Raw genomic sequence first — 21,302 nt, forward strand, 5'->3', positions numbered from 1 at the left:
CAGCCAATCTTTTTTTTCAGTGTATCTCTCATAAATTATTAAATTTTTTATCCTGAGACTCTTACAATGCTCTATATAATATACAAAAATGAAGAAAGCTAATTATGTGTAAAAATCATATTATTTTTTAAATGACGTTAATATCTTATAAAAATTAACACATTATAAAAAAATTTGTATATCTCTCTCACTGTACGTTGAAATTCTATGTAAACATTACGCAATGCGCTAAAAAAATCTCTTCCCGTTTATTAAATAAAATACGATTTATTTAATCTCTAAATGATATTCCCAGAATACCATTAGCGTCGTAGGTGAGTGGCGAGGAAAAATACTTGAAGATATTTGAGGGAAGATAAGGAGGGAAAGGAAAGAACGGCTTTTATATATTATATTATAAATATGTCCCATGACTATTGCGAACGTGGTTGCTACTGGCGAGACAATCTACAAAAATCCTACAGGTATTTGCATGGTAGAAGGAGATGGAACATCGACGTTACATGGTGTTGAAACTTGATTTACGATGATGCAGGAGATTTAATCGACAACTTCTATCGCGCTCGATAGAACGCGCAGTAGTGAGCAACGTCAATGAGAATGTCTTTACGGTTTTTCTGTTTCGGTTTTATAGGAAAAAGTTAAGAGCGATATGTACACGCATATAGCCGCAAATTCCAACGCGGCTAAACGGCACAGTTAAAGACGCGATTTTAAAAGCATCGCCAGATCTTCGAGTGCCATCGCGGTTTAAAAGACCGAGCCAATTAATGCCGGAAAAAAAACATGATCTCATCCTGCACTATTCGGTTCTGCCGATAAAATTTATTTCCATCATTGGAAGATGTTATTCGTAATGGAATATTATTAAGAAAAATCATTAGCGTTACTAATAATAATGTAATCTATATACTAATAATATATAACCGATAGAAGCGATATATTAATTGGATTTGTTTTTTTCCCGGTACGATTATTATGCAGTAAGTAAAATAATAAATTAATTTTCGTTGTATTTTTTTTATAATCATCTAAAAATAAGAATGCATATAAAAATATAAAGCATTATTAGTATTATTATTTTAGGGATCCAAAAGATCGAAAGGTATTTTATTATCCAGACTATTAACGTAGGTATCTTCGAAATCTGATCTCTTAGGCAGGTAGTGCTGAAAGTGTTTTTGTATTAGGAAAGGTTTGACACGCAGAGAGGTGGCGAAAATCTCAAGCCTGGCGCCTAAAGATTTATCGGTCGGCTTCCCCATTTTGTCTTTATACATGAGATTTGTTGATTGTACGAGATACGTCAACAGTGTCGGCGATCTAGAATTAGTTGTTAAAAAGAATAACAAAAAATCCTTTAAACAGCATATTAAAAACGTATTCTTTAACGCACCCTAATCGAGTTTTTAAAATCAATTTCTCGCTTATCAAATTTAAAAAAATCTATTTCTCGTTTATCTGTTGTGACTTTTAAAATTAATTGGATCGTAATCGCGCCGGCGCATTCAGCTTGTTGTAAAAGTTTACATTATTAATTTCATGAAAACATACGCGATACGTTCAGTCGAAGGTGTTATTACCGTAAGCGATCGGGCAAACAAACGAAAATGGCCGTAAAACGCGCCACGCCGTGCCGTTTCAAATCGGTAATGACCGGCTGTCGATGTAATTACGACGGATTAAAGTTAATTAGATTTGGTGCACTTAACGATCGTGCCGAGCTAGGGATAGCTTGCCTCGCTCGGTCGTCCATTCGCTCAGTAGAGTATCTGTCGTAATAAACGGTGATAATTATAATGAAAGCGTGGATTATAGTGATTATCCGGTGGCGCATTCTCTCTATCCGGCGCGCTCGGTTGTAATCGACCGAACCGTGTTGCGTTTTAAGTTTGAATATATTAAACTTTTGTCACTTCGAAAAGCCTGTGCGTGCCATCCACGATGAACATACACACCCTTGCCCGCGCTTCCGCCTAATAGAATACGCGGCGGGAAAGTTATAATCCTCGGGTCGGTATAATCCTTTTGCTGAGGCTAACCGTTAGGAAAATCCTAGGATCGAAATTGCCGGTCCTCCAAGTGATTTCGCTCGATCACATCATTAGCATAATTTTCTATGAATTTGTAATCGAGTGCTGAGTGCCGATACTTTTCATGTTACGAAAATAGATAGAATTTTCCGTCGCGCGCATATAATTTTCGCACTGTGCACCACTCTATAGACCCTAATCGAAATATCACGTAAATAATGACCCTTAAGTTTCATCAGCTTATTGGCTCGTTGATACAGGTAGAGCATGTAATTATAACATCCTCCCGATTACCAGTCGCTTATTTTTGGTCGACTGTTACACGCATGGTCCGCTAGATATAAAATACTTAAACGTTCGCCAGTTTAAATGTAAATAGCTTCGTCTACCCTGGCAAATTGCTCACGGTTGATCATATACCATCCGGAATGAAGAAACACGCCCTTCACGCTGCGCATGTTCCTCTCCTCGTCAAGATCGTTCCTATATCGTGAGCGCGAAGAAGAAACGTGATTCCTTTTTTCTTCTTTTCGTCTCTCTATCTGCGTATGAATTGTTCTAGTTAGTTCATGAGGGAGTAGTAGTAATCACGAATTAGTAACTCGTACTTCGAGAGTGTTCATGACAGAAACAACAGTTATGTTAAAGCAGGTATTTAAAAATTTAATTAGATAAAGATTTGAAAATAATTTTTTTAGATTAATTAATTTTATTACCATTAAAATAATTATGTAGGATGCCAAGCTGACTGTTAGAATATCAAAACTATTTACAGTATTGCTCATTATGCTTCAACGTTCTATATAATAATTTAGACAATCCAACAAAATAATTTTCAGATCTGCATTTAGTTAAATTTTCAAGTATTTCACCGTGTAGAAACGATTTCTTATATATCTCCCCGCGTGAGTTTTTAATGTAAATTGCAATGAACGTGACGTTATACTTTACGGAAGAAACTACCGCATTCAGTTATTGCATTAATATTTCTTAGGGGGGTCTAGATCGCACGTATGCTTCTTGATTATGATCGCATGATTATATGTGATCAATCGCGTAGCTCATAATCACTTTCGATTCCTCAGGCGATGTAATTGCCTTCAAATCGTCATGTCGTCGCATCATTTTTATCTCGCTTCGATCAGTCGGCGGTCTTTTATGCAACGAAGATATATTTATCGCGGGCGTGCATGCGTGTTGTCGTCTATTAATGTTCATGCACGAGAAATGGGACTAATAAGGATATAGATCGTGATCGCGCTTGTAGCAGTGATGCCGCCATGTAGTTTGCCATAATGATAATTTCCAGGTAAAAAGTCGCAAGTTTTTGCGGATAAATCTCTTAATACTTCATTTAATGGTCATCAAGATCAAATTAATGTTTAATTTCTGGAAAATAAGAGTCGATATATTATATTAAATATTTTATTTTTGTAATTAAATTGATAATTTCATTATTTATTAATATAAATTAATTATGTAATTATTTAATTGCAAAATTAAATTGATAATTTAATTATAAAAAATAAAATTACATAATTTTTATCTCGTGATCGTTAAAAATATTTGTCTGTTATCTACGATGCTTCTCTATTTGAGCAGAATTCATAGTGGATTCTTGATCGCGCTGCCACCCACGTGAATTTTCTTCTATACTGCGCGAAGACAAGCAGACAAACAGATTTTATTTATTGAAGTTAATATAGGCAGCTACTACTCGCGTACTAAAGGCGACAATTTATTACAAAAGGCTTCAACCTTTCTACAGTCGAGTCGCGGACGTGATCGTGCGCGGCAAATACCGCGGCAGTTTGTCGACTATCGGCTTCTCGACCTTCTGTCACAGGCATTTAGAAATATTTTAATGCCGCTTTGTATATCCTCGCCCACCTTTCTCCTCTCAGAAAACGAGCCCTTTATGTAACCGCAACTCCTCGTTTCGCCCTTTGTCTTTCTCTTTTTCGCTCCTCTTGTTATACCTCTTTCGACCGACATCTCCTGACTACTGGTTATTTTAATTGGATCTTCGTCGAAACTTTTTCACCCCCGCCCGTACCAGCCTCTACCCTCTCGAATGCTCCTTTCTCCCATTCTTTCACGATTCCTCGAACGTGCTTCGCTTGATTTTTGTGCGTATCATTCTAAAGAATTCCACAGAAGAATTGACTAGTACAATGTGCGTGTTTTTATTTGTGTTTCTTTGTGAATAATTCAATATATTTCGTTAAATAATATGTATCTTAAAGAATAATCTTATTCGCATTTTTGAGATTAGATAGATATATAGATAGACACGATTTACTTCTCTTTTCAGCATAGTTTGACATTTCGAAAGATTATTTCTTTGATTTGAAACAACGCCTCTTATTTATCATAAATAAATAATAAAGAAAAAAATTCTTTTGCACATTTTTTATTTGATTAATGAATAAAATATAAAGCAAAAATATCTTCTGAAGAGACAGAGAGAAACCCATGTCGCTCGTTTTTTTTGTCAAATTTGTCACATCAGCATTGTGAAAGTACGTGATAAAGGTCCTACAATGATACTACTGCGAGAGTTTGTGGGCAGTTTTACGTCTCAGAGAATGACTACGATAAGTTTCCACTGACACGACGAGATAAGACACAAATAGATGCGAAAATCATGCCACAGATCCAACAAGCATCGTCATTATTTATATTCTCAATGGCGCTCCAATATAATCATGTAGTTCAAAAATTTGTTTCTCGATTCTACTAAGACAAGAAATAAATTGATAAAATTTATATTTAGTAATTATAGAAGTTTATTACGTAAATATATTACATCGAAAATTATTTGAATACTATTACGATTTAACTTATTAATGTGTGAACGCATACACAAACAAATTAATCATTTCAAATTTAATTTAATTCATATTTAAATTTAAATTAATTTAATTTAATATTTTGAAGTAAAACGTGAATTTTTTCAATTGTTTAACGCGGACTGTTTAGCAAACCTTTGCCGCTGGCGAGCTCTTTGTAGCGCCGTCAATGGTCATTGCTGAGTCAGCGCAAATATGTGTTGCACACTGCTTTTTTGTGACCATTATCCCCAGTCTCGGCTGCGCGGGTCTTTAGTCCGAGCTCAGAATAGCTCCAGGACGAGGGATATTTCTTCTTAAGTTCTCTTCTTTTTTTTCACGCGCGAATTGGTACATCTGTATGCACGAACCGTAATAAGCGCCAGTGCATCTACCATCGGCACCGGATGAAGACAGAATTCCACTACCGAACCGAACTCACCGAATGGTATTACCACTATCCTCGCCACGGGAGGGCCTCGGCCCGGAGCCCGGGCTTACTTTAACACTGTCGGATCTTAATTTAATCCCTCTCTGTCCCTCCCCCCCTCACCCCCCCTTTCACTTGCTGCGAGAGCGATGCAAGGGACCGGCTGCGGCTCGATGTATCGATGCGCCACTAGAAGCGTGTAGTCGTCACGAAATATATTGTGTTAAACAGATACTAAATTGTTTTGTCTCAAGGGTTTTGTTGAAGACCATCGAGCACGCTGCATGAGATGGACATTCATAATTGAATGAATCCAACGGGACACGAGAACTCTCGTTACACACACATAATTACACGTCAATACCGCTTCCCCACGGATTCATTATCGTTAAATTTTACGCGCGCCGATTAATCGCGACATCGACCGATATATTAAACAAATAGCTGTAATGGAGAGACGCGGGAGGGAAGAAAAAACGGTCGCACACCGCGTTAAAATATCCGGCGGACCGGAACGAAAGGATACACGTGAACGTCACGCATGGCGATCGCGAACGACGTGTAATCATTATCATAAATATATTAAATCCGATCTAACGTACGTTCTTTCGGCTCGGCCTGGGTCGCGACGTGATCGTTCAATTTCCACGCCATCGCGCTGGAAGACAAACGATCGGTGATTCTCGTTACGCGCTCTGTGAATCGCTTGTTGCACCGATAGAATCCGACATATGTCCCGGTCGCGAGAGATCCCGGAAAGTGACACGCACGCCTACTGGGGCTTAAAATGTACGAGCCCTTTCACAGCTATTTGTAAACGTCAACAGATCTGTCGCGACGTGTGGAGGCGCTCCTTTCAAAACATAGCTATATTTCATACAGATATATATATATATAATATATTTTTTGTAGCATATATCATTGTATATAAATGCGGATTGAACGTTGCAAGAAATTGTGCATAACTGTGATAAAATAATATAAAAAGAAATGCAAGAGTTATGAAATTATAATATCAGGCTGTGAACAAAATGATAATAGAATAAGAAAGATAGAAAGCTAAGACAAAGGAGAAGAAAAAGAACGGTTGGATGGATAGAAAGATAGGTGGTAGAATATTATAAGTTTAAGTATAAGTAAAGCATGCGTGAGAGATATGGATGGATGAGGCAGTTAAGGATAGTTTTGTAAACCAAGTCCACTTTTTGTATATGCTGAATTATTATTATGTTATTTTATTATGTATATATTTTAGTGTGTTCTCGTGTTGGGGGGATAGCATATATTTTCCACGGTTGCCAGGTCTCCAGATTTCGACTGGAGACTCCAATTTTCGGGACTAATCTCCAGTTCTCCAGCAGACGGAAAAAATCTCCAGTTTTTCGCTCGCGTGGAGTATTTATTAATTGCACATTTAAATTACGTAGAAAGTATTATAAGAAAGTCTGTGATTATATTCGCAGTTTATGTTATTTTACGAATAATAAAAAAGTTCGTAATTGTGTTCACACTGTATGTAATCTTCTAATAATAATAAAAAGGTCTCTGTGTTGACACTTTGTGTCAAATGTTGGTCAAATATTAATAACAAAAAGAAAGTCTGTAACAGTGGTCGCAAAACATGAATTAAACCCTGCGCTTTTTTTACTCTTTTTTTTTTAAATAAAACAATCGGCCAGCCTCCAGTCAAAATATGAAATCTCCACACTCAGAGAAAGGTTTCTTCGATTCAAAGAAATGTTTCTTTGCTATACGGTAATCAAATAAAAAAGTTTATTTGATTTTAAAAAATTATGTTCAAATCAAAGAAATTTGTTCTTTAACCGTATAGCAAAGAAACATTTCTTTGAATGAAAGAAACCTTTCTCTGGGTGCAGTGCACGGACCTTCGGGCCCCAGTCGAACAGTACTCGGGACCTGGCAACCGTGGAATGATTTTCATGAAAAATATCTCAAGTTTTATGAAAATTAGAGGATGGATCTTTCAGAGGGGAGGTCATTTATCTTCGATCCTATGTAACTTGTTATTAGCTTCGATTCGAAATATGGACTGTCGAGGTTCAAACATTTGTTACATCGGTATTGGGAAGTCCGTAAAGACTTGATTCCATTCCTATAATATCATGTGAACGCACGGATTAACGGGGGAATCCAGCTCAGGGCTATATCTCTCTGTGATCGATGAGGACCCTTCTACACCTGCATATTATGCTTCTCGCGTACGATCACTTGGAAATCGTAATTTAAATTGATACCTGACGTTTCGTTAAGTATATCGCGCGTTTAAGTGCCGGGATCCACTTTTATCGATAGAATTTCGAGACGCGATAGATGATGATGGATGGCCGTCAGTCGCGATGAAAGATTACTATCTTTACAGTCTCCTTATAGCAGCGATCTTATATATCTAATATGTATATACGAAGAGAGCATTATGATCAATTCAAGAATGCATAATAAATAAAAGAATATTGTAATACACAGTTGGAATAATATTTTTTAATTATTTTTTTAAGAATTATAGCAACAAACTCAGACAAAAATATTGAGTATTTATGGTTATAATTGCACGCTAAAATAATTATGGTTAGAAATTCCGTTTTTATAGTTATTACTGCTATAATGTTAGTACTAATTTATAGTTCTACCAAAAAGATAATGACTGTAAATTATAGTTAAATTATAATAATTACAACCTTTTTTCTCAATGAAGGCAAGCAATTATATATTTAGGACAACAAAATTAAAATTTTTACAATTTGTCGTACAATAATTTCTGTAACAAATATAAAAGAACAAGCTCGTTATTCGAAAACACGCCGTTCCCAGTTTAAGCACGAATAATTTTGAAATCGGTGGATTACTTTTTTAATCAGCTAAAAAGCTGTCATGTTAGATTTCTGAAAATAAACACGATATCTGTGCGACGACACGATGTGCAACGATGTCTGTATATCGTTCACCATTCTGTCTTGCATCATTAATTTCTGATAATCTGCAACGTGTTTAACAAGACGACAGATCCAGTCCCAGACAGAGCGTGTCAAAACATCACATTTATGAAAAGTAGTTTAATCGAACGTTTTTTTTATCTCCTCTTTTCCGGTAACTATCACCGATTATTTTGTCAAAAAATGTTTAAAAGGCTATCGAGAAATTATGTAGCTATACAGTTCACCGTTGTGATTATATTAAGCTTAATTCTGCCGTTCTTCTTCACTTTATCAGTATGATTTTATTCCCGAATGTGTGAGATGGGCTTTAATCAGTCGCACCGACGAAATGATCTCGTTTTCACCGCGCGACGATGATAGTCCAATCGGCCTTAATCTCTGTCGCATCGTCGCTTCATTCATCCACTTAGCGCGCTCATTACGTGGCGCGACTGGTAGCCAAGCGGCTCGTAAAACACAACAAGTACTTTCCGTGGTCGTTTCGTACGGATATAACATTAAATTCGGTCAGTCCGCAATCACGCGTTACGCGCCGCATTACATAAACGTTTCATTTCGTTCGACGCCCGTAATTAACTCTGAATGACGGCCGTTCTTGTGCATATTAAATCATTAGTGTGTTTATGTAACCGGGTATTAAGTGGCGGAGGAAATTCCTATCAGCTCTGTTAATCGCTATCAATCTTGACCGATTGAACCGTATAGGGATTATTATTCGAATCTACAACGTGTATCCAATTTTCGAGGTCTTTTTGAGATACTTGGCTAATTACTAATTTCGTATCCATTTTTGCAGAGGTAATTTTTGCGTAATTATATTTATTAAGAAAATTAATGTTTTTGATTTTAGGAAGGAAGTAATATTCGATACTTTTTTTATGCATTTGGCATATATTTTTCTTTTTCTTTTGCAGACATTTTTTTTAAGAGATTAATTGAGTTTCGGGATCTTTCTTCGTCTTTATCTTTTACAAAAGATACGACGTCGCGTGCATAGATCGATTATCGTCGTCGGACTTTATCGCGAAGTTCGGCGCGAACATTCGGTTTTGACGCGGTATGACGGGCTTCCAGCACGTGTCCGAGTCACGCGTGTTGCGACCTCGCGAGAATCTCCCTTCCGATCCCTTTGCTCGTTACTTCGACGAATGGCGATCATAATCGACGCTGCAATTTGCGTATGCGCTCTAGCCTCGAGCGACTATCGATTAACATTTTCACTTGCCGTGCAGTATAATCGAGGAACGTTGACAGCTTTCTTACAAGTTGTTACTTTGAGATTATCGACAGATAAAATGGAAATGCATCGTTAGTAAATCGATTGTTTGTTAAAGTTTTTCTTCGCGTCGTCGTGCGATTTCTGACTTCTATATCGATTCAACACAAAAAAAAAAAAATCCTGCGACTCTATTTTTAAAGTGATCAACATAAAGGCTCTGAGAAATGATAAAACTGAGTAAATATATAAACCTATTAGTGTCAACGCGGGTTGATTAATAATTTCTGATGCATAGTTAGTATAGACGCGAAGAATTAGTAATCAATAATTTTTTACGTATCAGACATTATTGATGTGTAAGAAAATATATTGTTACAAAATTCTCAATTATATAGCCACGAAACTTAATATAAGCTGTAAGTCGTTCTATTTGAAAGTACAGAATGCAATTAAACCTCCACTTTAAGGCGATTGAAAGAGGCAGCTTTAAAGTTTTTTTTTATTATAATTTAGAATCTCGTCAAGAGAGAGCATATAAAAATTGTACAATCATCTAAAAATTTTTGCTTCAAGTTTAAATGACTCGCTGTAGTCGAAGATTACGTACTATTGGCGTAATTGTTGTATTTATTATTGGTTTTAATTCGATATTTACATGGAAAGAACAGTTTTGCTGAAGAACTAAAAATTTAGCTAGATGTGAAAATAATTTTATTGAATCAATTTTATCAATTTTATCAAAATAATTATGTAGAATGCTCAAGTTTGTTGTTAGAACATTAAAAGTTTTTGCAGTATTACTAATTATACTTGAATTTCCTACATAATTATTTTGATAGCCCAACAAAATTATTTTCAGATTATTATTTCCTGTATTTAACTAAATTTTTAGATATTTCAGTAAAATCATTCTTTCCATGTAGAATCCTAAATATAACTGTTTCTCACCTCGATCGCTGTGGCTCCTGGATCTGCCCAAGAATGAGAAGGGCTATCGCGATTGTCGCGATATCACCGCGACGCATCTCTTACATCACAATCACCTTGTTGTTATTGAATGTAAAAAGCGGATGTGCACGCGACAAAGTTTTACGCTTCCGCAATCAGCGGATGAACGACGCTCACCGGAAGTTGATCGTTCGGAACTGGGATAGACCCTGTTCCGTTGTCGAGTCGAATCATGTGAGATCTCGTCGTGTGTGCAGTCTCCGTTACCGCTCGGCGAGCACGTTTCTCACACTCCAGGCTCGTCGCCGGACGTATTTTACAACATGAAACTTTGTCTTTGATGTTTATCCAACATCTGCTTCGAGCGACGTCGTGAGAAGTTTCTTGCCGCGATTTCAATCACTGTAATCACTCCGCGTTCTCGTTAGCACCTCATAGCGACACAAAGCCGCGCGTGCACGTGCGCGCGTATCGGGCAGGTGCGAAAGAGCCGAACTGCAGAGCCAACATTTGGATTTTCTAAAGTGTTTGCGCGCGTTTTAAAACTTTACGGTCCCGTGCCGCACCGTGCGAGTGTTTACAGTCTCCAAATACTCTTTTCCGAAAGAAAAAAAAAGACTAAGCGGCTGAACGATTCGTCTCTCGCACATGTATCTTCGAATCGTGCACGTCGATCGCGTATCGTGTGCCACGGGTGGTACTTCCATCGGTGATAATTGAGACCGGACTCGAGGAGAGCTCGCGATCCGTAAATTCGATCAGCGGGTGGTCACAGCCCTACATTGATCACGAAGGTAACGGAGTCGTCGTGCGAGTGCACCATCGCGTCCATTTTCGAAGCGATTTGCCGCGGTATCGGTGGAATGTAGTCTTAAGTAAGATTTACTCGATTCACTTTAATGAGGCGCGATCCGACCGACTCGATCTTAGAAAGTCGGCTAACCTGAGCCGGTAAACGCGTTTATCTAGAAGAAACGGTGGATCGGTTATCCTAACGAGCGTACGACGATCGCGCGCGGGGTCTCGTTAGCAAATAGATACCAATTAAAAAGATAACTAAGTACCGTCATTATCGGTGCGGCGTACTTTATATTCGAGCTCTCAGATCGCAGATACGCAAGCTCACGCGACGCACTATCGTCGAGGAACGACGATCTTTTGCCGTCTCACGCGAGAATGTCGGCCGATTGTCATCGCTGCGAAGATCCTCGTCGTCGTCTCGTTAACGATTTCGATGCAGAGGGAACTTATCGCTTGGCTCATCATCATCACTCCCCCGCGCGCAAAACGCTTAACGATCCTCTCCTTCGCCGGCGGAGATCGCGCCAGCGAGATCGCGTAAACTGCAAAAACCGGTGATCGATCGTCCGGCAGTCACGAGAGAGACGTGTTCGCCTCGCGGTTACTCTTCTTCTTCCATCGCTGACCGAGCTACTCGTTCGCCTCTGGCTCGAACGAAGAATTCCAGTGCTCAAAGAGCACCCTCCCGACGAGAGGAGCTCTGCTACCGGTTCTTATTGTCTCGTTGTCTTATTGTTCCGCCGTGTCAGTCCTTTTGAATCCGCGCCTCGTCGACTTGGAGCACCTCGTCGCGAACAAAGACGCGCGAAGAATATCCCTTGTGAAGCTCCTCTGCGCCACTTCCTGTCCGGTGTTCCCTTTTTGTACGATCGGCAACCCTCGGTTTGGTATCCGAGAGCGCAATCGGCATCGGCGATCGCTAGTCAATGTTCGTTTCATTAGCGTTCAAATCGAGGCAGCGTCCTCGATCGCCTCGCGGCCAACAGTATGATCCAGATTCCAGCAATTGAGATCGTCTCCTGCGCTCCACAGTTCGACATTCGCGAGAGCCGTCATCTTTCTTCACGCGTCACCGCCTCAAGATTGTATCGTTCATTGCGCGTCGTTATTCATCGTCCATCCATACGAAAGAAATGTCATCGCCTCCGAAAGATCGATAAGCCTTTTTTTCAGACAAAAATTCTCTCGACGAGCAGAGAGTGTTCAGATGAAACAAAAAAGAACGTGCCTGTCGAATGATTTTTAATGTACTAACGTGGTTAGGCTGATCAGTCGTAGGATATAATCGTCGATCCGTTTGTGTCGTGTCGCGTGCACAACATCGGCACGCGTGCGAGAACTGGAACAGAGGGTAACTGTGCAAGGTGTGCGATACAACCTGGTGCTCAAGGTAACCGCCGCCACCACCACTGCTGGCACCACTACCATCACCACCATCCGTCCCTATCGGCCCCTACCTATCGTACCCCACCACCACCACCACCACCACCACCACCACCACCACCACCACCACCACCACCACCGCCACCACCACCACCGCCACCACCACCACCGCCACCATCTGTACTATAACCAACGGCACTGCGATCGCCAGCTACGAGTTTCTGCCATGGGGAGCCAGCCACCGGAGGGTTACTCAACGAGTTGCTCGCGGAGAGTTCGACGAGCAGCTCGTCGCGCGCGCATGGGAATTTGAACGAGCGGGCAGAAAGTAAAGCGCGTGTTCGGTCGAGAGGAGGGCCCGCGATGGACTGGCCTCGGTCACAACCCGAGTCCTCCTACCTTTGGGATCAGGTCTCGCAGCTATGATGTTACCTCTACGATCCTACTTCCTCGCATATCTCAACCTCTTTCTCGCTCTTTTCTCATTTCTCGTTCTTTCCATCTCTCTCTTTCTCGCTCTCCCCCTTCCTCTCTCTCTCTGTCACTCTCTTGCTCTTTTCCTTCGTTCTTACTCTGTTCCTGCTCTCTACTTTGCTTCTCCGTTTCATTTCCACCCGGTTCTCCGTTACCTTTCCTCTGCATTGCTGCCGCGCGCGTTACATCCTCCCGGTCGCTCTTCTCGCTACTTGCCGTAACCGCTCGTTTTGCTTTAGTTTGAAAGTTACTTGCCCACCCGCCGCCCGCCGATATTCTCTCGAATGCCAGATCGTCGTACGTCTATATCCGCGAAACCGCCATCGCGGATTTGTGCCATTGCGTGTTTTCGATCGCACGTCAGATAGCACGGCGATGATACGCGAAAATCACAAACGCTTGTTACTGTCTCAATATACGATATCTGTGTTAATGGACACAGATCTGTGTTAACACCAAGCCTTTCAGCTCCATACGATGAAAAGATATTGATTTTAATATACAATCGAATATTATGTTACATTATGATGATTTTTGTTATCAGCGGCATCACAATGGCTACAAGCATAGTAATACACATAAACTATGGAATAGCAAAATTCGTGTATAAACCAATGAAAAGATACAATAACAATAATTTCTTATATAATATTTCTCATAAAGTTATAGATTTTATGCTCTTCATAAAAGTATAAAAGAATAAACGAATCGTATTTCCAGAGGTGGTAAATTCCAATTGTTTAATGTTAATTGTAAATAAACGATTGGCTTGAGAGTTCGATTAAGTTGTTCGATAAATTGAATCCGTTCAGCACGAACAGGATAATTGACTATTCCTACACCTACGTCGAGCAGAAGATCAGATCGTGTTGCGTTGTAAACCTTTTTTTTAAGGCACTATGCATTTTAAGGTGCTTAAATTTATTAACTTTACAACGTGGATTCAGCTTCGCAAATTACAGCTCGAAAGCTTTACGAACTGCATACTCGAGACTTCAGACTGATGGAACGAATTGACCACTTTAATTTAAGATGAAATCATATGTGACTCTTGAAGATATAATATTAGTTCTAACAGGATTTTTTATCATTCACACAAATAGCAAAAATTGCGTAAAATTGCACATAATTACACCGATAATTATCTTTGCATAAAAAATTGTTATTTAAAGAAACATAAAACGTCGAACAAAATATATTATCTCGTTACGTAACGTTATATAACCGAGAAACCGAGAATGATATGAGTGATATACATCTGCGTGCAAAACTTTGATCCTATCGTATATTTTGTTTCGGGAGTGGATCGGTCGAGATCCGATCGGTCCAATCAATTTGGAGTAGATGTGATAGGTGTGCCTCATCCGGTTGACTAGTACACATCGACACACTTAAGAAAACGCTCGAGATACTGATCGTTTAGGTATACCTAATCTTCGCGATGAGATCTGATTGCTCATAAGAAGGAATTTTATGGATGTCACTCTCGAGCTACCTCATTGCGTTGCACGGAACGAATCGATCATTGAACGTCGCATTCGAGAATCCGCGTTGAATATGTGACTGATATACTTGGCGGAGAGAGAGCGCCAAAAATAAAATAATTATAAATAAACAAGCTGAGACATACACGGCTCACGTATTCGGTCAAATTTTCCGGTCTTTTCTTTCCTTTATTCTTTTACGTTCGATAATCAGGGAAGTTATTGGTGCCGCCAGGGTACTGTTCGTGACATCGGAAATTAGTATGTTGAACTCTTGGCAATTTTCTGCCCTCTTATAGTCCCGTGGCATGCAAAATGCGAGCACGGCCGATATACATGCACGGTGAGTAAAATATATGCACGCGGGCGATGAAAATTTTATTCAGAGGACGGATCTCGTTGAGCCCCGCTTACGTGGACTCGCAGTTCCCTTTGCCGTTCGAGGAAACAAGCGTGCCGTATAACAACCAAGAGGGCCCCCTGAGCGAATTCCATTAATTATATACTATTACGTCGTAATTGTACGCCATATGTTTTCGGTTTTAAGGGGGTCTCGTCGAGTCGGGTCGCCGTCTCACGTACATGCCTCACACGATCCGATACTGTCAAGACGGAGAGAAAAAGAAATAAAGTGATCACCACGACCTCCGGCAACGCTACAAAATATGCCTCCATTTTCGAAAAGAAGGACGCGAGCCTGACGAGGATCCGACGCGAAACGCCGGATATTCTTCTTCGACTAAAACACACTTAATTTAAGTATATATCTTCCTCTCCTTATTACTAGTCGTGTATAGATTTCGACTCCTTATTTCTCTTTTCCGTTTCTAGAATCTTGAAATTACATGTTACCATTTTGTAAAAATCGGAGCGTAATATATAAATGCGAGGTTAAGCGGATGATACTATTCGTGACAATAATACTGTACCACTTTATTCGTGAGCTAGACAAATGACAGGAAACATGTCTGGCTGAGCAGAGTGACGCATTTGATAGACAATCTACAAAAACGATTCGTTCATGTAGGATAGAATTTTTTTCATGAATACGTATAAATCGTTTTATAGAGAATCATGTACCAATAATGATTATAATTTCACGTATAATTTTATAATCGAGGGGCGATAATAACGGATGTACCGGAAGCTTATACGTTGAATCATTGCGCACAAGATATAGGTGCATATAAAACACGAGCAAGAGACAAAGCCAGGCATTATGCATTCATTGTCAATCCCCATTTTATATTCATCTTGTCCGCTACCGTTGGTTCTCGTGATTTCTTGCGTTTCCCTCGTAGAGACGATTGAGTATTCTCTTGCGCAGGTAACGGACGGGCACCGTAAAAATGTTTACAGCCCACCGTGAATTTCGAGCGCGCAGTTTTCACGCTGTAGCACTTTAACGGAACATCATTAGTTTTACGATATAGCCGGTAATTTATAACACCGTTTAATTAACGACGCTTTACGGACAATGCGACGTAATAACCCTGTCATCGCATGTCACGACAATACGTTGCCGTGAACCTTACGATCGCTTGCAGATTCCACGGACGCGTGGAATATTGCACTTAAAACAATTATCAGCAAATCGATAAGTACATAAAAAATATGAAAGGTATATAAAGCGTACAAAAAAATTTTTTAAATCATTCTAGAGATTATTTAGTCGTTTTTATACACGCACGTCTATCATATTTTCTACCCCAAGACATTCAATATCACAGCTCATAAAACGACGGCCTGTTTTCATTATTACGATAAAATTTAAGCTCTATTGCATTACACCTGCGGCGAAGTTCAAGAATTTTCTCGACCCCGCCTTTAGATAAATTATCTGGGAGCCTCTAATTCGAGCCTCATAATGCTAGGAACCCTACGGACGTGTTAGGTCATTTATGACTCCATTCTTAGTTGGAAGATCGGTGGTCGAAATGTAGAGGTACAAATACTCGAGGTTATTAAAGTGGACAGCTCACAGTTTCCTTTAAGTCATCATAGGTTTTTTTGAAAATTTACAGTTCTAAATCTAGATAGAGTCAGCTATATAATAATAAGATATTAAGATATTTTAAATATTTTCATAATTTATGCAAATTTATGAAGAACGCAAAGTCATTAACGCTTTCATTTGAGAATCGTTTATGACTCCATTCTTAGTCGGACGATCGATGGTTGAAACGTAGAGGTACAAATATTCGAAGTTATTAAAATGGATAGCTCACGGTTCTTTTAAGTCATTATAGGTTTACCGAAAATTTACAGTCTTAAATCCAGATGAAGTCAGCTATGATAATAAGATATCTTAAATATTTTCGTAATTTGTGCAAATTTATGAAGAACGTAGCGTCATTAACGCTTTCGTTCGAGAATCTTCTAGAAAGTTTCGACTCGCTTATATCTTCTTAAGATAGCGGCCCGTCCCGAATAGAGTAAACACGTTTCCTTCGCGATGCAGTCGTTGTTAAGGCCCCGAAAGGCCTACCCCAATCTTTTATATCTCGGTGGATACAATGCCGCCGGGAGGCCTAAACTGGCTAGTATGTAGAAGACATTGTACCCGACAAACATCTGCTCGAAATACAAACTGCTAATAGAAGTGCACAAAGAGATATTACTAAAGAAAAATAGGGCGACAAAAAGCGTAGGGGAAGCGCGATGAAATCCGAACGAAAATGGGACGAACAACTATGTCTAGGATGTAACGAAAAAAAAAAGTCGAATAAAAGAGCTGATTGAGAAGTTTACTCCAAAAGGGGTTTACGGTTAATAGCGACATTCAACGACAAAAGATTCAATTTTTAAAGACGACATTTATGAATTGTATCTTGAAATTCAATCTCGGAAGCGTTACCGTGAGAGTTTCATGATTAGAAATCTACCGCGCTCTCGTAAATCAACCGCTGGCGGAATCTGCGAGAAAGCGTAGATTTTTAAGAGTTTCCCATACGGAAAGGCGCGCAATCGTCGCGATTACGTGCGCACGTGCATCCGGTTTTAAGCGCGAGCGTCCCTTTTGGAAGAGACGACTCGGGCGATTCCGAAGAAGGAACCGAGCTAGGAAGAGAAAGAATCGTGTGGAAAGGGTGGAAAAAAACTATTCCTCGCTCTTAGTCATTGGTTACTAACGCAGACGCGAGCGACTCCTTTCTAGTGTGGGTCGGCTGAGAGTATTTAATAGGAAGCAACGAGCAACAGGTACGAACGAGCTCGCCTTGGGTTACGCCCATTCCGACTCGCGCTTCTCGTCGTACGGCCGCTATTTTCTCTTTATTGGCGTGGCTTTTCTCCCTTCTACGATCTTTCTCGGCCGACCGGAAAGCGCCGTCATGATCTCGCACTTGGCCGACTGGCGCACTCGAGAACGTCTTTTACTTGGCGAGATCGATACTATAGAAAGCTTGATGTATATCTACACATCTAGGAACTATGAACACACGTCTTGGGTGATCAGGAAGTTGTGTTTTATAATAATGAGCAATCCTTGCGTGTATATCCTTAATAATGTAACAGCAATCACTAGTCCACAAACTGACATATTTATGATAAAAGATAAAAAATAGAGGGATGAGTCTCAAATTAATTACCTGTTAAACACAAAGTAACAGTTACATCAATGTTACATCAATGTTATAATTTTTCACTTAACAATATACATGCAATATAATACGTTTTACATAACAGTTACATTGAGTAGAAAATTATAGCATCGATGTAATGTTACTGTTACTTTATGTTTAGCGGTACTTTGGGATGTCAATCTTTTGATTATTTTCATCATTTCTCACATCCTTTAAAGGTCGCGTCCAAATGTCCGTTGAAGGACCAACGGCTGTTGCGAATTCGCAGTAGGTGCTCTTGCGCGAGACGAAATTAATTTTCCACGAGCAACGATCGCTACGTTGATTGTTTTTGTTACCGTCTCGGATGCCTTGGAGAAAGAGAAGACGAGAGAGTGGGGGGAGCGGGAGAGAAATTTTAAGGAGCGAACGAAACGGAATCCCATGATGGGCTCTCGGGGATCTTTTTAAAGTGCCGCGGTCTTCCGATAATTAGAGGGCAGCCATTGTTACACCGGGGCTCTCGAGTGGAGGGAGAAGAACGGGATGAGTGTGGAGCGAGAATTGAGAGAGGAAAGAGAACCGGCGGAGAGACGGCGGCAGACGGCGAAACGAGACTCTCGGAGAGAACGGAGAAAAAAGGTCCAGCCTACCCCGCCACGGAAATACATGATTTTAAGAGCCGCCACACGATGAAGACGGTAAACGACGTGAGTGAAATCGAAAGAGGAATAATACGAGCGCGAAGACGCGAAAAGATCGTGAGAACGGGAGAAAATGACGGTGTCGAAAGCCAAGCGCGCCGCTCGGCGTGAAGAAACGCCGGGCGAACATTCGAGATAACCGATTTAACACTTTTCAACTTCGAGCACTCGCATGCGATAATACGTTTTAATTTCATTACCTTTGCAAATATAGCAAGCGGCTCTATGAGATTATTTAATATATATATATATATATTTAACATTGGGGCTATTTTATCTCTAAATAAAGTTATTTCTATAAATTCAATAAATATAATTATTAAAATTAATTATTAATATAAATATAATAAATTAATATAATCAATAAATATAAATATGATAAACACAATACATTTACAAAAGTAAACATACAGAATGTAATACCGATGTGCAGACAAAATCTGAAATTGCGTTTCAAAAATATTAATTTAGCGTTAATCTTACCTCAGGAATAAGCATCGGAGCTCTTTCATTATGCCGTATCGTAATTAAGCGTCTGCCTCATACTCTTGTAATCGACGAGATTATTTCAATCCGCTTCCTCACAAAGCGACCGACATGATCGGATACATAACGACACTACCCGATGAATCACATCGGCAGGCAATTAGCGCGTCTACCGTTTCTATAAATCATTTCCGTCGAGATCCTTAACGGCATACGTGGTACAAATTGGGCCACTTGGTCTCGTCTGATAAAAACGGCGGCGCTTTCTCCTCGAAGAGTATCACCTGTATGCATCGCGTCTTCCACAGTCATACGTCACACGAATATCGAACGACTCGAAAGTTTTCCGAAGATGGAGAATGTATCGTGTCCCACTCGATCGACATGTAATACCTTCGGCACGTCACGCTATAATTTCCATCCGCATCGTTGCCAAGAAATAAAGGCGAGATGCATTTTCTCGAAGTCATTCTCGGATGACTTGCGCTCGCGTTTAATTTCACGTCGGGTCGCTCGCTGTCTTCAACATATCCTGACACTTTTACGTTTAGTAGATGGCGAAAACACTATAAAACGCGTCGTCACGGTAGCTATTTCTACACCGTGTAATGTAGATGGAGAACGTAGAGGGAGATCACGACATGACTACGCTGAGAGAAATAATTTTGTTATAGGAACAAATCAAGGGAAAACAAATGTGATATTTGTTAAGAAAACAATCGATTAGTTACTATTGCAAATTAATTATTTCTCATTCGTCAATGTAACAAATAATCAATAGTATCGCTAGCAAATAAAAGGTTCATATATATGCATAGAAGTCGTAGACGGTCGTAGGGTCTCAAATCGTAAGAAATTGATCAATTCTAGTCAAGTATTCTCCCTATACTTGACTGTGATTGGTCAGTTTCCTACGACTTAAGACCCCACAATCATCTATGATTTCTATGATAAACGATCCTAAAGTCTATACAAAAGATAGGTTAGGTTCTATATAGTTTGCTTCTATTACAATAATTGGTTGGTATAGCAGACTAGTAGCAATCACAACAAATCAATCTTGTTGTCACATATTTACCGATCACTTGTTAAAGGTACTGGTGGCTTGTTAAATTAACAAAATCCTTTCTCTCAGTGTAGAATCGACCACATGAACGATCGTAATTTCCAATTGATTTTGTACATAGTCTATCTAATGAAAACAAGAAAACAAAATGGGCAAATCCAGAACAGCGTGTCCGCGGAGAGTCATGAATTTTCAGCATGATGAACGACACGCGCGAACGAGGTTCTCCAGCGAGTCGGAATTAAGAGCGGCGAGGACGACGCGTCTCGCAGACGAGACCTCGGTGTCTCGCCTGCGTGATAATTGGACCAAGTCCCAAGACCACTGTTTCTCTGATAACAGGTTCTCTGGTTTCGGTGCACCGTTTCCAGCGGCTGCGGCCGTATCGCGCGCATGCGTCCCCTATTCTCTTGCGCCTGGCCGCCCCGACGTCTCATCTCCTCTTTGAAGAGGTCGTAAAGATAATACCCACATGCTAGCTCGGCAGCACATCAGCATGGAAAATTTATCTAGATTCCATTTCAATGGAGATCGTTCGATGCGATTAATTAACTCGACGGACGAACCAGGATTGCAGGCGGCCATCATGAGGGCCGCTGACATCAGCAGCATCCACTCGCGGACGGCAGGCCCTATTGTCATTGTTTACGAGCAACATATCGTGCTCATCTCTCGAGAAATGGACGCGGCTCCGTTTACACGGGGTAATTAGAGCAGACTTTTCATCCTTCGGACAATGCGCGCGCGTATTCGGAACGGGATTAATTTACTTGGGTAAACCGAAACGCGATTGAAAGCGAATCGCGCAATTAGCTGAGTAACATTGTTACAAATATGTTACAAATGTTTCAAACATTCTTTAGCTATCTTTCAGATATCCTTTTAAATTATATTCGTACATTAATTTATAATTAAATTTGTATTAT

At 40.0% G+C, this 21,302-nt stretch overlaps 1 protein-coding gene across 2 annotated transcripts in view; it reads right to left on the bottom strand.

The window, feature by feature from the left end:
- LOC108721228 (Wnt oncogene analog 2) overlaps positions 1 to 11,017 on the bottom strand; it is a 46,185-nt gene extending 35,168 nt beyond the window's left edge. The window contains exon 1 of one of the 2 annotated variants that reach the window (XM_018445644.1): positions 10,416 to 11,017. In XM_018445644.1, the coding sequence (XP_018301146.1) occupies positions 10,416 to 10,492 (77 nt within the window). In that variant the 5' untranslated portion in view covers positions 10,493 to 11,017. The remainder of the gene's footprint in view (positions 1 to 10,415) is intronic. The other variant, XM_018445643.1, reaches the window with a different exon arrangement.
- Positions 11,018 to 21,302: the final 10,285 nt, after the last annotated feature.

Source organism: Mycetomoellerius zeteki, unplaced genomic scaffold, assembly GCF_001594055.1.
Source record: "Mycetomoellerius zeteki isolate Tzet28-1 unplaced genomic scaffold, Tzet1.0 scaffold164, whole genome shotgun sequence".
In the NCBI taxonomy this organism is placed as follows: Eukaryota; Metazoa; Arthropoda; class Insecta; order Hymenoptera; family Formicidae; genus Mycetomoellerius; species Mycetomoellerius zeteki.